The sequence below is a fragment of the Stenella coeruleoalba genome (assembly GCF_951394435.1).
Source record: "Stenella coeruleoalba genome assembly, chromosome: 13".
Classification (NCBI taxonomy): domain Eukaryota; kingdom Metazoa; phylum Chordata; class Mammalia; order Artiodactyla; family Delphinidae; genus Stenella; species Stenella coeruleoalba.
The window spans coordinates 30,991,251-31,007,038 of NC_137159.1; the positions used below are offsets into that span (position 1 = coordinate 30,991,251).

The 15,788-nt window shown below is 36.5% G+C and overlaps 1 protein-coding gene across 8 annotated transcripts in view; it reads left to right on the forward strand.

Annotated features, from left to right (window-relative positions):
- The first annotated feature begins 266 nt into the window (after nucleotides 1-266).
- The window catches only part of TIA1 (TIA1 cytotoxic granule associated RNA binding protein), a 29,123-nt gene continuing 13,601 nt past the window's right edge, over nucleotides 267-15,788 (forward strand). The window contains exons 1-6 of one of the 8 annotated variants that reach the window (XR_013830948.1): nucleotides 267-568; nucleotides 8,373-8,469; nucleotides 11,683-11,781; nucleotides 12,501-12,555; nucleotides 12,726-12,758; nucleotides 13,905-13,992. Coding sequence is in view for 5 of the 8 variants with exons in the window: in XM_079940229.1 (XP_079796355.1) it covers nucleotides 543-568; nucleotides 8,373-8,469; nucleotides 11,683-11,781; nucleotides 12,501-12,555; nucleotides 12,726-12,758; nucleotides 13,905-13,992 (398 nt within the window). In the remaining 3 variants the exon portion in view is untranslated. The other 7 variants (XR_013830949.1, XM_079940229.1, XM_079940228.1 and 4 more) reach the window with 7 other exon arrangements.

Genomic DNA, 15,788 nt, shown 5'->3' on the forward strand with positions numbered 1-15,788 from the left:
CGGCGCATCTAACTTTTGTCCTTGCCTTAAATAATTTTTATAATCTTTCTTCTTCTGGAAACACAATTTTTCATTTCCATGAATATTTATATTTCACTATAAATTACTGTTGACACATTCGAATCTGGAGTGGAATTCAAAAGAGTTTCCTCAAGTCATGAACTAGTTAACCTTTACGCCTGCGCAGTCTGAGACATCCCCGAGCGTCGCTGGAAGAGCGGCTGCGCAACGAGTGAATATAAGGACTGAGGTGCAGCCTGGCGGCCAGGAGGTTGAAAGTGCAAGATTCTTCTGCGCCTGCGCGGCCCGGGTCACTTCGCTGGCCGCTTCAAGGCTCCCGGCTCGCCGCCATCTTGTGTTGGGGCTTCATTGTTCGCGCTGGGCCGGGTGGTTTAGTGTAATTGCCGCCGAAGGAGGGGGCGGAGTAACCTCCGGTCGGCCGAGAAACCCAGCTATTTCACAGACATAGCAGCTCAAAAGATTTGTGAGGTAGTAAAGGGTAGAGAGCTGGACCCGGAGGCGCCGCCGCGACAGCAGCAGCCATGGAGGACGAAATGCCTAAGACTCTGTGAGTCTGGGGCAGCGATGAGGGGGGCGGGATGGTGTTGGTCCCGGAGCGAAGCTTCGGCTCTGCGCCGCTCCCCAGCCTATTGTTCCCCGCGGACGCCGCGATATCATGGTTCCTCTCCCTAGCGCTCACCGGGATGCCTAGGGACCGAGACCCGGGCTGTGAGGGGACGAGATGGACGGAGACGGGGCTCAGCCCTCTAAATTAGTCCCTGCCGCGTAACTACCCCACAGCGTCGCGTTTGGCTTCGTCCCGGGCGCTCTGTGGTCTTAGGCGTGGAGAAAAGATTTTCATTCAAACCTGGTTTTAGAACTCGGCTAGCCTTTTTGTTCTACGCTTTTCTTCTCTCCCCCCATCCCCCTCCCCCGCGTCTCGATTAACCTCTTTTGATTTTTACAGCCGTCTCCCTTTCATTTTACTTTGATTTTCTCTAGAAACTCTTCCTTTCAGTGTCTTTCGTTGATAAGAATTTTTGTCTTGAAAATGCTTATACTGATTTTCAGGGACTTAAACTTTATTCTCGCAGTTGCCAACTGGAAAAACGCCAAATGTTTTTTCTTGAACTTCTCTGTGGCTTTCTTTCCGTGGCACCCCCTCCCCTGATCAAAAAGCCCCAAATCGGACCCCTTAAGGATCTTGAAACTGCTTTTTAAAAATGGAACTCTCCCCCGGAGGTATATATTAACTGAGGGGAAGTGAATATAATGCATTTTTATCGTCGCTTGCTACTTTTCTGATTGACATGTCGTTGAAGCAGCGGCGAGTTTTTAATGAAGCAACAATTGATAAGTACCTTAACATATTTAGTCACCTCTGAGAATTTTTAGACTTAGTGTTAAGTGATCTTAGTTTGGGATCTTTTCTTTGTCGTGTTGCTCTCCCCGCCCCCTCTCCTTTGTTTTTTTCGAAATATTATCCGCTGAGGTGATCCTGCCTTTGTTGCTTTTCTCGAAAAGAAGAAAAAGCCCGATGAGTTTTTGACGTAGCTTTTTTGTTTTTATTCTTAGAATACTGGCAGTTTGAGAACTCAAGGCAATAAAAATAGGCTCAGGTTTCTTTTTGCAACTCTCTGGATATCACAGTTGTTATGAAGTACAACGTAATCAATTATTTTTTTCGCCAACAAAATAGTTTACGTTTTGTAATCTATATGAGAAATATAGTTACACTTGTTTTCTTAATGAATAGGTAAACTTTTTTGATAGTTTGTCTCATAATCTGTTAGTTACGTTATGTGTCTTTTTAATAGGATGCAGCAATTAGCCCATGACTTTTGTCTTTTGAAAGATTATATCTGTAGATGAATACTCCCTAAAACATCATTAGCCCCATAGAGTTTATGGAAACCTTTTTTCCCTCTTGCCTCTTCGCTGGAAGCATGATAGCCAGCAGCATATTGGATTAAGAACGGCTCATCTTTTATAATGTCTTTAAGAATCTTATTTTGAAGTTTTTAATTTCAGAAACTGCCAAAAATAATCTGAGAATTTAACCTATTTAGTACGTTGATTTGGGAATATCAAATAATGAAGACAACTTAAGCTTTCCTAGGCCAGTCTACAAAAGCAAGCAGTACTAGCTTGGGGACAGGGGACCAACCATTGCAGGAGAATTAATGAAGTTTTATTTATTATTTAATTTATTATTTATTTATTGAATACTTATCGTTTGCCATGTGTTCTCTGTTAAGTGCTTTATGAGCTTGTGTAATCCTCATCAGAATTCTGCAGTAAATGGGTCCATTTTACAGCTGAGGAAAAGCTAAGCTTAGAATTAAAGTAACTCATCCCAAGTCATATACCCTTTTGTTCATCATCCTGCAACTCTACTGTCCTCAACTCTTGACACTTACATTTATGACTAATTTTGCCTTGTATGCTTTACTAGAACACCCCATCCAAGAATCTTTTCCCCAAAGTAGTCCATGCTTTAACATTTCCTATTATCCCCTCCCTCGCTTCTGCCTTTCTCAATCAAAACTCCCATTCTTCCAGTCAGACCAATCTTGATTAAATATGAGTAGGTGCTCATCCCTGATTTTTCCCAGCAGTGTTTTTTATTTTTAATATAAAATGTTTGTTTGAATAACCTTGGGAGTCAGAGGCTTTTAATATGTTCTTAGCAATGTCTGGTCCATGGTAAGTGATCATTAAATTTGTTTTAAAAACTGGTACAGTTTCAAGCAGTGAATCAAGATTTTACTCATTCTTGAGGGTAAGATACAGTCTGAATTTCCGTATTGCCTGTGTACCTGAATGGCTCAGAGGAAGTGCCTTCCTTTGCCACAAACCAGTGTTCAGCAGTGCCTTGTTAGAGACTGTTCAATTTCTTGTCAGCACTACTCTGGAAATGTACAGTTGACCCTTGGGCAATGCAAGGGTTAGGAGCTCCAGCCCTCAAGCAGTCAAAAATCCATGTATAACTTTTACAGTCAGACCTCAGCTTCTGTGGATTCAACCAACTGTGGATCATGTAGTACATATTTAGTGAAAAAATTCCATGTGTATAAGTGGATCCACACAGTTCAAACACATGTTGTTCAAGGGTCAACCGTATTGTGAGAAGTGGTTTGATTCTGGAAATGTTTTGAAAACAGAGCTGTGGGAATTGCCAGTGGTTTGGATGTTGAATGTGAGAGTGAAGTCAGCAATAACTTTAATTTGCAAACGCGTAATTATCAGCCATCTAGAATGTTAGTTTGTTGTAAAATATAATTTAAAACGAGAACTGTCCTGAGAGCATGGATATCTTATTAATAAGTCTTCTGGGCATAGTGTTAGATACTTTTGTTCAGACTGGTTTATGTACAGTTGGCCCTCTGTATCCACTGAAGTGGAACCCTCAGATATGGTGGGCCAGTTGTAAGAAACCTGAGCATCCATGGGTTTTGGTAACCATGGGAGGGGGCAGGTCCAGGAAACAATCCCCTGGGAGTACCAAGAGATGGCTGGCTGCATATGGTCTGTTCTCCAAGTGAAGGAGGTGCTAGCTGATAAAATAAGAGGGTTTCAGCTATCACGCAACAGAGTGTCCTTTGTGAAGAGTAGACAGTTGTTAAATAATAGTAAGGTTATGATGCTGGTATATAGTATTTGTATTATGTACAACGAGCATTTACTGTCATACATAATGTCTTTTTTTAAATTGAATATAGTTGATGTACAATATTTTATAAGTTACAGGTGTACAGTATAGTGATTCACAATTCTTAAAGGTTATACTCCATTTATAGTTATTTTATAAATTATTGACTGTATTCCCTGTAACGTATAATATACTCTTGTCATAATTTCGTAATTAGTAGGAGACATATACCTTTCCCCCCTGAACTAGAGGGACTCAGGCAGAATGGGTTAATTCCCTAGCAAATTGCAAATGTTCAAAAGTAATTCTGAGAGAGTACAGTTATCTCTTTGACAAATATTTATAGAGCACTTAAATATTCCAGGCAGGGTTCTAGATAGTAGATATATAGTATGAATGAAAAAAAAATCTCTGTTCTTATGAAATTTATCATTAGATTAAAACGTATTCATGTTTTTCACTCAGATTTTCAGAGGCCTCATATCAAAGTCTGCATTTTTATACGATTGTGGCTCATAACAAACCCAATACAGCATTCTGCCTTGTAAATTTTTCTTTGTAGCTTAAATTTTCTAGACCTGTACTAATCAAAATGAATATTTAAAATGTTTTGGATTCCAATGTTATAACTGTTTGAACTTAATATCAGCTTTAAAAGTATATATTAAATTGACATGAAATCCTATCCCAGAACTGTCAAGTTTTCACTAGCATTGATGACTTTTTCCATTGAATTTTCTCAGGAGGCTTTTGTTTTTTTAGATTTATTTATTTTTACTGTACACAGGATCTTTGTTGTAGCATGTAGATTTCTTAGTTGCGGATGCACGTGGGATCTAGTTCCTCGACCAGGGATTGAACCTGGGGTGCCTGCACTGGGAGCATGGAGTCTTACCCACTGGACCACCAAGGAAGTCCCTCAGGAAGCTTTTTATTTTGAAAAATTTAAAACCTATGGAAAAGTAGCAAAAATAGTACGTTGTAGACTTTGATAACTTTCATGTGGCTTTACCAATTGCTAATAGTTAGCCAAATTTGCTGAACCATTTGAGAAGACATCATGACACTTAGGGGCTAAATACGTCTAAGAATAGGGGCATTCTCTTATGTAACGGCAATATAATTTTCATATTAAGGAGGCTACACTGAGTCAGCATTGTTAACTAATACACAGTTTATGCTCATATTTTATCCAGTTGCCCAAGGAAGATGTTTACTTTCCAGTTCTGCACAAGATTGGTACATGTTCTCAGAGGTGATATAATAAATATCAACATGGGATACTTCAGTCTATGCTGTTAACAAAAAGTTCATGGAACACATAGAAAGGGATATTTTAACGTTCTTGAATAAAAAGCATCTTGAAAAATTAAAACTACATAAATGTAAGAAATTTACATTTTTGTTTAGTAGTCCAGTTGACATTGTGACAGGGAATTTGGCTTACAACTGCTCCAGTATCAATTTTTGTATCACTCAGTATTTTCTTAAACGCAAGCTGCAAAAAAATTCAGGCATACAAGGAATTTGTTTAAAAAGATATTGGACACTCCCAGAATTTGCAGGAAGGTTATGGAACCTGGCTTAGAAAATGTTCAGGAAAGAGACAACTAACTGTCAGGCCTACAGTCCTAATCAAGCCACAGATCATCCCAGAAAGGATACTACTGCCACACCTACTGAGGACCTGATACTACAGCTTCCACTTTCACTGGGCATGGGACTCTGCGGCTGTTTGCCACCAAAGTGGATTCTCTTCAGTCTCTGCTTCTTTCACCCCTATCTTTGTCTTCTGTGTTCAGGACTGGTATCTGTAATTGCGCTAGCCCAGATCACATGCAAGGGAGACTATATAACCATATTTAGCCTTCTCATCTTCTGAAGAGGAGTCAGGCTTTGCCACAGAGTGAGGATTTCTCTAAAAACAGGAAGATATTTGGCAGCCTAAAAAAAAAATCTGTTACACAGGTAACTTAAATCCATGCTGTTAAGAGGAAATCCTTTCACTTCAGAAACAGAATAGTGTGTGACAAAGTATGGGACAATTAAGAAACATTTTTATATAAAAATGGGAATGAACTACAAGTATATATGTTACTTGTAGTTTATTGTATTGGTGTCGAAGGTTGAGAGCAAGTTGTTGTGCAACTTCCTCTGAAGAGACTTTCTCGAACAGCTGTGTGTAGAGTTAATTGATAAAGCCTCCTGGAACATATAGTATACAGCAGGCCACATTAAATAAACAAATATAAAGGCAATACAGACCTTAGTGCTTTTTAAAGTATGTTTTATTATTATTATTAGCTATCTTCAAACTACGTAAATCACTTAGAAAATATTTCTGAGAAAATCTTAAAGTTTTGCAAAGAGTAAATGATAGACTCCGGGTTCCCTAAATACTGTTCAGCTTGTCACTGGATTATCTACCTTTAGCAAAGCAGATGTTAGAATTAAATTTTCAGAAGAGCCATTTTTTTCATTTAGACATATGCAATCCTTAGGATTTCTTATAGGCACAAGAGTCGGGTAAGAATAGATACAGAAGAGTTGCAGAGATAGTACAGAGTTCCCGTTTGACTTTAACCCAGCTTCTCTTAATGTTAACATCTTACTTATATAACCATGATGTAATTATCACAACTAAGAAATTAACATTGGTACAGTACTGTTAACTACAAATTTTATTACCATTTCCCCATGCCACTAATGTCCTTTTTCTATTCCAGGATCTAATCCAAGATACCACATTGTGTTCAGTTGTCATGTCTCTATCCTGTAATATGTAAGGAGATATCTTTCATTACTGTGGCACTTTTGAAGGGTACTGTTTCTCCACTGTACAATGACTACTGTTTTTCTCGACATACTCTGTCAGTTAGAATTGAGTCACTAAGGTAGCCGACCCTCAAGTAGAGGGAAATTAAGCTTCACTTCAGAGAGGGAGGTGTATCAAAGAATTCTTGTCAGTAGCGATTATTACTAAGGTGTTTTAATGGTGATTTCTCTCATTTCTTCTACATTTATTAATTAGAATTCTGTAAGAAAAAGCTCTTGCCCCCCCCACACCTTAATCTAGAATTCAGTCAAGGATTATTCATTGTATTAGGTTGTCAGTCTTTTAAGTCCCTCTTAATCAAACACAGTCTTTTTTAGGACAATAATCTTTTGAAGATAATCAAATAAGTCGCCATATAATAATCAAATAAGTCGCCATATATGTGTAATTTGTGTAATTGTTTTATATGCCCAATATCCTGTAAACTTAGATCTAAATTTAAGCTTAGCTAGATTCAATTAGATCTTTCTGATTTGAATACTTCATAGATTGATATTATATAATTCATATAGTACATACAATGTCTCATTGTTTATCCATAAAATGATTTAAAGTTTGAACACTGGGTCAAAGTGGCCAAAAGCTCTCACTTTTAAGGTGGGTTTTCCCTTTGCAGTTGTTAAGTGATCTATGTGATAATTTAGGCACCCTGCAAATATCCATTTTCTTACCAACCTTTCACCTAATAGTTTTATATCCATTAATGGTTCATGCCTGAGTCAGTTTGTCAGTCAGGCTTACACATTGCTAATTTAATGCTCTCTGTCTACATTTACTGACTAGCATTTTTCTATAAAGGAACTGTTCATTGTTCCTTAAGACTCAGCACTTCTCCCTTTGCCATTTTAACCTATACCTGTGCCTTCACAGTAAGCATTCAATATTCTGTTGAATGGGTAAATGGAAGGAAGGAATTGAATCCACACTTTGTGGCATGTATAGATGTTTATCTTTGGGGGGAGAGAGTCCATACCTTTCATCACATTCCCTGAAGGATTCTTAGCAGAAGAATGAGAAACTACAGTTGTTGGGAGACAACATTCTCTGATTTCAGAAGTAATAAACCTCTAACTCTAACATGTCTGGAGGTAATCTCATTTTAAAATCCCCTTTTGAAAATTAATTTATAAACCCTTTAAATAAGGATCATCCCCCTTCCCCCAGAAAAAGTAAGGATCATCCCAGTCATGTGGTCTTATAATACATTATTTACACTAATTAAGTTTGTTAGCCACCACTTCATATTATCTGTTAAAAGTCTCTCCTAGACTCTTTCTACTCCCTTTCTACTATCACTGATCAGTGGAAGGTTTCCCATTGAAAGGTTTCCGATTCTTTTGTGAGTATGTACAACACCTGATAAGTGATTTATCCATGATTTTTCAAAAATATGTTTACTGTGTAAGCCAAAGTATACCTAAATTGGACAGTTTTAGGGAAATCCTGTGAATTAAAAATTGAAGAAAATTAATGTTCTCAGTAATACTGTAGAAGTAGAAATAATTGCAAAGCTTTCCAGGATTGATTGTATAAAATGTTCTACATATTTAATGATTCATTTGAGCGATTTTAAGCATATCTTCCTAAGGTAAGCCTAGGAACTTAGAAACAAGCAACAGGTTTTATTTGTACAACCTTGAATAAAAACACACACACACTAGCTTCCCCTCTACTAACAGTGTGTCATTAATATATTTGCAAGTAACGTATCTTCCATATGTTTTGAAAGAGATTTTGAAGTTTTCACAAACTTTTAAAAAGTTCCCAAATAGTAGATCCCAAAGATCTACCTATTCCCCATATTCACTCTCCAGTAATCAACTTTAGGAACTGATGCAAAAGAAGCAAATTTAAAATGATGAATTGTTTTTCTTTGTGTTTCAGATATGTCGGTAACCTTTCCCGAGATGTGACAGAAGCTTTAATTCTCCAGCTCTTTAGCCAGATTGGACCTTGTAAAAACTGCAAAATGATTATGGATGTAAGGGTATTTTACTTAGTTAACTTTCTTTTTTTTCTTTTCTCTGAGGTTGTCCATGATACATTATTTAAATCCATTACTTCCAGGAACTCTTAAATTGCTTTATACAGTCTAAATTCATAGGGGTTTTAGTAAATTTGTAATGAACCCGTTTTGGCCATGAAGTTTGTTTTAGTAAGTAAAGAAAGAAGAGAATGGTACTAATCATGCCTAAAGCAGGTGACAACTATATGTGGGCTCTTGTTTTAAAGTGTATTGAGGCATCAGAATTGTTTGTTTTATATGTGGTATCAGTTGATTGGCTAAACTAGAAATTCAGTTATTACAATTAAAATGGGAAATTGGGTAAAAAAAAAAATAGACTTTGATACTGTGAAAGTGTTTTTAACTTAATTTTAAAGGTCATGATTCAAGTTTTTCTTGTATTGTGGCAGTGCCCATCCATCAGACCTTAATGTATAGAAAAAACATAGAATTCACTCATCTAATTGGTATTAATCCTGAGTCATAATGTGTGGTAAAAGGCACCTTAAAATTCTTTTGATGAGAAAAACAGTGCTAAAGAGAAATCCTTTTATCCCTGGTCTCACCTACCTTTAAACTTTTGGTTTTCTTTTTTCCAGGAAAGAAAATCATGTATGTGTCTGTATCTACTACTTTCTCTTCTATTGTATTTCAATTTAACTTTTTTTTACTTGGTATTTTTAAAAATAATTATTTAGCCAGTTGGCTTTGGTTTGCTGTCTCATATTTTAAAATGTCAAACCTTTCTCCTGGGATTTCCCCAGTGGTCCAGTGGTTAAGACTCTGCCTTCCAATGCCGGTTCGATCCCTGGTCAGGGAATTAAGATCTCATCTGGCGCGGGGTGCAGCCAAAAACTAAAAAAAAAAACTTTCTCCTAATGTGGTAGGGTCACCTACATATAATATAGATGGATTCAACAGATGTTTTTTGTCCTTTACACTCTTCTAAAGTGTTGTTTTTTGGGGTTTTTTTGGCGGTACGCGGGCCTCTCACTGTTGTAGCCCCTCCCGTTGCGGAGCACAGGCTCCGGACGCGCAGGCTCAGCGGCCATGGCTCACGGGCCCAGCCGCTTCACGGCACGTGGGATCCTCCCGGACCAGGGCACGAACCCGTGTCCCCTGCATCGGCAGGCGGACCCTCAACCACTGCGCCACCAGGGAAGCCCCTAAAGTGTTTTCTTATCACATTTAATATCTGTATGCCTTTGGATAAAGAAGAAAAGATTTCTGTACCCTTAGAGAAAGATAAGAGGGAGAGATAGGGGACTATGATGGAGAATTTAAAACCAATCTTTCATCTGGGGCTCCTTCCTTATCTTAGTGATAGTATTTATGGAATGCCTACTGCCTGTTATTTTAATGCTGATGCCTTATCACATGCTCAATAGAAACATTACAAAGCAGCTGTTATTCCTTTTTTTTATTATTTTATTTATTTACTTTTGGCTGCTTTGGTTCTTTGTTGCTGTGCGTGGCTTTCTCTAGTCAAGGCAAGTGGGGGCTACTCTTCGTTGCAGTGCGCGGGCTTCTCATTGCGGTGGCTTCTCTTCTTGCGGAGCATGGGCTCTAGGCACACGGGCTTCAGTAGTTGTGGCTCACGGGCTCTAGAGCGCAGGCTCAGTAGTTGTGGCGCAGGGACTTAGTTACTCCGTGGCATGTGGGATCTTCCCGGACCAGGGCTTGAACCCGTGTCCCCTGCATTGGCAGGCAGATTCTTAACCACTCTGCCACCAGAGAAGCTCTTCCTATTTAATATACACAGAAATGGGGCAAAGCAAGGATGTAAACCCAGATTGATCTGTTCTCTCCATAGGTCTGTAGGCTGCTATTCTCTCTGTGTCTGGGTCTTTCTAGATATTTGCCTGTTAAAGGTCACTAGGCAAAATGTTAATGACTGCTGGACCTACAGAAAAGGCTAGCTAGGTTACCTCTGCCACTTTGTATAAATTTTGGATTTTCGTCACTCAAAGGCTTAGATTAACTATTCCTTCTCCTCCTCCTTATCATTATTTTATTATTATTAAAGTCTAAATCCTAGTCTTTTCACACTGATGCACTGATGTTCATATTTAGGAATTTTATACTCCCTAGAGTATAAAGGCTGATAATGTATATGCTTAGAATTTTTTTTTAATCTAAAAAGTAGTTGTTGTTTTTTTTCTGGGTACAAATTAAGTAAAATGAACATTCTTATTTATTTGATTGTCTTACTCTTAGGTGTAAGCCACTTTTCTAACCACATTCTGATGCCTGTCAACATTGATCTTGGTAATAGAATTCCCATTAAATATAACATTAGTTTGATTATACATTTTTAAAAACATTTTTATATTCTCTAATGTTTTTAAAGTAAAATAATAGATAGTTTCAATGTCATCAATTTTGTGGTTGCCTCCTTGCTCTAAAATTCTTTAAAATCATTGCCAGTGACTTTTTTTAACTGTTAATTGTGCTTGAAACAAAATGGCATATTTATTTCTTCTGTTATCATTCTAGTCTTTTGAATTAGTTTCTTATTTTAATAGTTCTGCTTAGGAGATTATGGAAAGAATTAAAAAGTCATTTGGTATTTTGTACTGATAGGTGTAAAATATTGGGTGTTTTTTCTGCTTCTTTAATTTAAAAGAAAACATCCAGGCTTCACCTGTCATCAGACCTCAACTACTTGGAACACCAGTAGAAAAGAGGAGAGAGGTTTTTTTTTTCTTTTTTGGCCGCATCACGGCTTGTGGGATCTTAGTTCCCTGACCAGGGATTGAACCTGTGTCCCCTGCAGTGGAAGCGTGGAGTCCTAACCATTGGACTGCCAGGGAATTCCCAAGAATTTTTATTTTTAAAAGATTTCTAAGCAGGCAAAAATTTTGATGTCAGAAAGTCCACATTCTAAAACATATTCTAAAACTTTGCTTACCAGAGAACCTCTTCAGTTTTCAGAGCCTGTTTACTTACATTTTAGTAACAGGTTTAAGAAAGTTAATTAGAACACTTAGTCATTAATAAAAGATTAAATTATATATAGTAGTATAGTATAAGCTGTTGAAGAAGATAGCTTTCTATAAAAATAGTTCATTTTTTAGTGTTTACTGCCTTATCGAAACATTTACTTGCAGAAAAGACCCTTCGTTCTCCATGGCCTGATACTGAGATGTATAAAACTTAAAATTGGCTTTTGTGTTTCTTCTTCAACAGACAGCTGGAAATGATCCATATTGTTTTGTGGAGTTTTATGAGCATCGTCATGCAGCTGCAGCACTAGCTGCTATGAATGGGCGGAAGATAATGGGTAAGGTAAGCTGTCATAATTAAAGAAGGTGACTTGCACTGGAGAATTCTAAGTTGTATACGGTTTTGTTTCCTTTTTAGAAGCATTATATTCGCTTTACAGAAAATGATCACATTTAATATTAAGAAGCTGGGATAAAGCAAATTAGAGGGTATGTTTATGTTAGTGTTCTTCATGGTGCCTTGCACATGGTAAATACTAAGATATTTGTTGAATTATTCAAGCTTTGATGAAAGATCTAGGAACATTGGATACTAATGGGGAAGAATAAAAGAAAAAAAATTTATTGGTACTTTAGAAAGGTTAGTTGAATGTTAACAAAGAAGTATGTATGGTTAGGATTTGTTAACATTATTTGCGTAAGTGTACGTTAAAAAATAAGTATTGAGGGCTTCCCTGGTGGCACAGTGGTAGAGAGTCCACCTGCCGATGCAGGGGACACGGGTTCGTGCCCCAGTCCGGGAAGATCCCACATGCTGCGGAGCGGCTGGACCCGTGAGCCATGGCTGCTGAGCCTGCGCGTCCAGAGCCTGTGCTCCGCAATGGGAAAGGCCACAACAGTGAGAAGCCCGCGTACTGAAAAAAAAAGAGTATTGAAATTTTGACCAGAAAGTTTGAATGCTTCATCTCAAACATATACGTATGTGTTCATAGATGCAAATCTTGTAATATCTGATTATTACCTTTATTTTTATGGAGTATAAATGTAGAAAAATTTTTTTAGGAAGTCAAAGTGAATTGGGCAACAACCCCCAGCAGTCAAAAGAAAGATACAAGCAGTAAGTATATTTTATACTCTTTGAACTTTTGTGTTTATTGTACATAGTAGTTTTATTGTAAAGCATATAAACATCATACATTTGCAGTAATGTTTTGATCGTTATCCTAAGATATGATTGAATGTGTTTGTGTTAATAAATTTAAGAACAAATCTAATCTTTGTCATCAGGTAGTACCGTTGTCAGCACACAGCGTTCACAAGGTAATTGTATCTTCTTAAACATAAAATGAAATCTCTTGAAAGGGTATTCACTAACCACCTGAAGTTTTTTTGTTTGATATTGGGGGGAGCGGGGAGGGAGGGGTCGTATTTCTATTTGTCTCTCTGGCAATATTTTTCCCCCTTTTTCCCACTGTTGACCAATTGTGGTTTGTCCACTACTTTGGTGGTATTTTAAGTTCTCTGATCCCCATTGATAGCAGCTGATGCCTTAGAAATACTTTCACCACTGAAGGGCAAGATACCCTTTTTCCTTGAGGTCATGATCTGTGCTTCATACCAGATCTTCTGATTGCTTGAGTTGCTCCTGAAACTGTGTTTCCCAAATGGCAACCCAATATGTTGCTTAAGGCCTGCCAAATAGGGGTAACTTTTCTTTCCAAATATACTTTGTCAGAATTGATATATATGTCCATTTAAAGTGTTGATCCAACTGTTTTGTATTTTTAAAGTGTTTCTTTTTTTTTGAGCATTGTCTTTTTAAGAAAACTTCACATATGGGAACGTTTTTTCTCTCCAGTGCTTTTTTAATGGCTCTGATATAAAGTGAAGGGATTACTGTTTTCATTCTGTTGCCTTCAGTCTTAGTTCACTTGCACATGGATTCACATAAACTGAATGGTGTAATGTCTGGGCAACCAAAACTGTTGGCTTTTGAGAAAACTGTCAAATACTTTAACATCAAACTGTTGCAATGCAAGGTATTTCTTTGATTGTTCTTCACAAAATATGGTTAAACCAAGTATATCACATAGGTAAACTGAATAAATGTAAATAAGTACTATTAGAATGGTAATGAAGTCATAAATATATATATATATTTTTTTTTTGCAAAACTTATTATTATTAGTTTATTTTCTTAGACCAGTATAATAATTGGCTATAAGTAGAAATATAACTGTCAGTTTCCCATTAGATATATCATAGTCCCTAGGAGAATCTTTCCTGTATTGTCACCTTGATTCATTATGTTTAAAACTGATAGGATTTGTCTAGGTATAGGATAGTGTTATACTTTACTATAATCCATAAATTATTTTAAGAATACTTTACTGAATAGATTTTAGCATTTTTTTAAATTCTAAAATTATATTTTTCTTTTCACTTCCCCTTCCTTCCCCTTATAAGATCATTTCCATGTCTTTGTTGGTGATCTCAGTCCAGAAATTACAACTGAAGATATAAAAGCTGCTTTTGCACCATTTGGAAGAATATCGTAAGTAACAGAAGATAAATTTAAAATGCTTTATATTAGAAACAATCTTACATAGAAGTAATTTGAAAATCTATTGTGAATTTTGGACATTAATTTTAACACTTGAATGTGATGTATTAATATTCACTTGAATAAGTGTATTGTTTAGAGACTATTCAAGCAGTTAACAGCCAAAGATTATTTTCCCATTGATAAATAAATCTTTGGTCTTCAATTATCTTAGAACTCTTTTTCAATTAGCGTTAGCTTTTAAGAGACAAATGTGCTGTTGTGCATATTGTTTCTTATATGAGTGTCTTGCTAGCTTGGTCATAATCTTTAGTGAACTTGTGCTATGACTAAGGAATTTAGACCCTTTGGCACTTCTATGATACCATGCATTTTCTGTTAATATATTTTAACAAAAAGAAACCTTAACAATTCAACCCAAAACGCAGTTATTAAATGTTAATTCCCAGGTATCTATCCTTTTGTTGTTGCTATTAACAATAATAATAATGCCTTTTAGTGTTTTGTGAAGCACTGTCTTGCTTGCATTTGTTATTAATTGTATAGTTTAGGCCTTTTATAAAAAGGTCACTCAAGGAGTATTCATCATAAAAGAACTTTATATTTTGAAAAGCATGCCTGTAATAGAGTAAGAATAATAAGTTGATGATTGCACTTTCTTAGAAGTAATCGTTGAATTTAGAAAACAAAATTTTTAGAGTTTCTCGTTGCTTTATTATTGTTATTCCAGCTAGAAGAGTAGGAAAAAGGAAATGTTAGCTTTGGTTTGGTTTGATGAACAGACCAACAGCAGAGATGAGAAGGAGACTGGACAGTAAAAGCTGGTGGTATTGGTGTTGAATTTTGGAAGTTTTCGTTTGAAGAGTTTTAGTTCATTGGTAGGAGGATGAAAATGCATAGTGACCAAGGAATGACCATAAGTAAGGGGCCAACTTTAAAGGCAGTCACACGATTAGGGTTTACAAGTAGACTCTTCTGTTAGGTGACATTTTTCTTTGTCTCTTAGAACTGACTTTAGGAAAATAAAGTTCTAATTTCGTGACTGTTCCTTTTAATCTGTTTTAGGGCTTTGATTATGGTTATCTGGCTTTCTAGCTGGCTTTCAAATATCTAGATTGGAAAGGTCTTAACCTTTGGCCTCTCAAAGTTTCTGTAAATCTCTGTATGCAAAATTTTATGCTTGCTTTCATTTTGGTGTGGAGTATCTTTGTAAGTTTTATCCTATTTTCAGATTAGTCACAGGGCCATAAAAGATTAAAGAACTCTGATATAGATCTTTGCTGCTTCTTCCTTAGAGAATCCTTTCAGATATAAGTAAGCATTAAATATATTTCAAGGCTAACATTTCCTGAAACTTACCTTTAAAAAGAAAAGGCTTTTCTAACATTTTAACAGATTAAACGCTATTTTATTAAATGTTTCGATTTTGATTGCAGTAGCTTTTCTGAAAGCATGGGAATTTTAGTTTGGCATTAGATAAAGATTGTTTAACAATTGGTGAGTTTAAGTTAAATGACATTCAAATTTTAGTAATTTCATTACTTTTTAATCAAGGATCAATAATTTCTTTTTGTTAAATATGTTGGTATCATAATTATAGTCTAGATTTTCTTAGAGTCAACTATGATTACTGATGTATATATCATTTTTCCTTGGTAAGGCCTTTAAGTTTTATAATTTTCAGTCGAGATAATGTCTAAGCTTTAGGCTACCCAGAGAGTTAGTGTTTCTAAATTTGAAGGAACCATTTTCAGTTGGTAGCATCATTTCCTGATTTTTTTCAATTA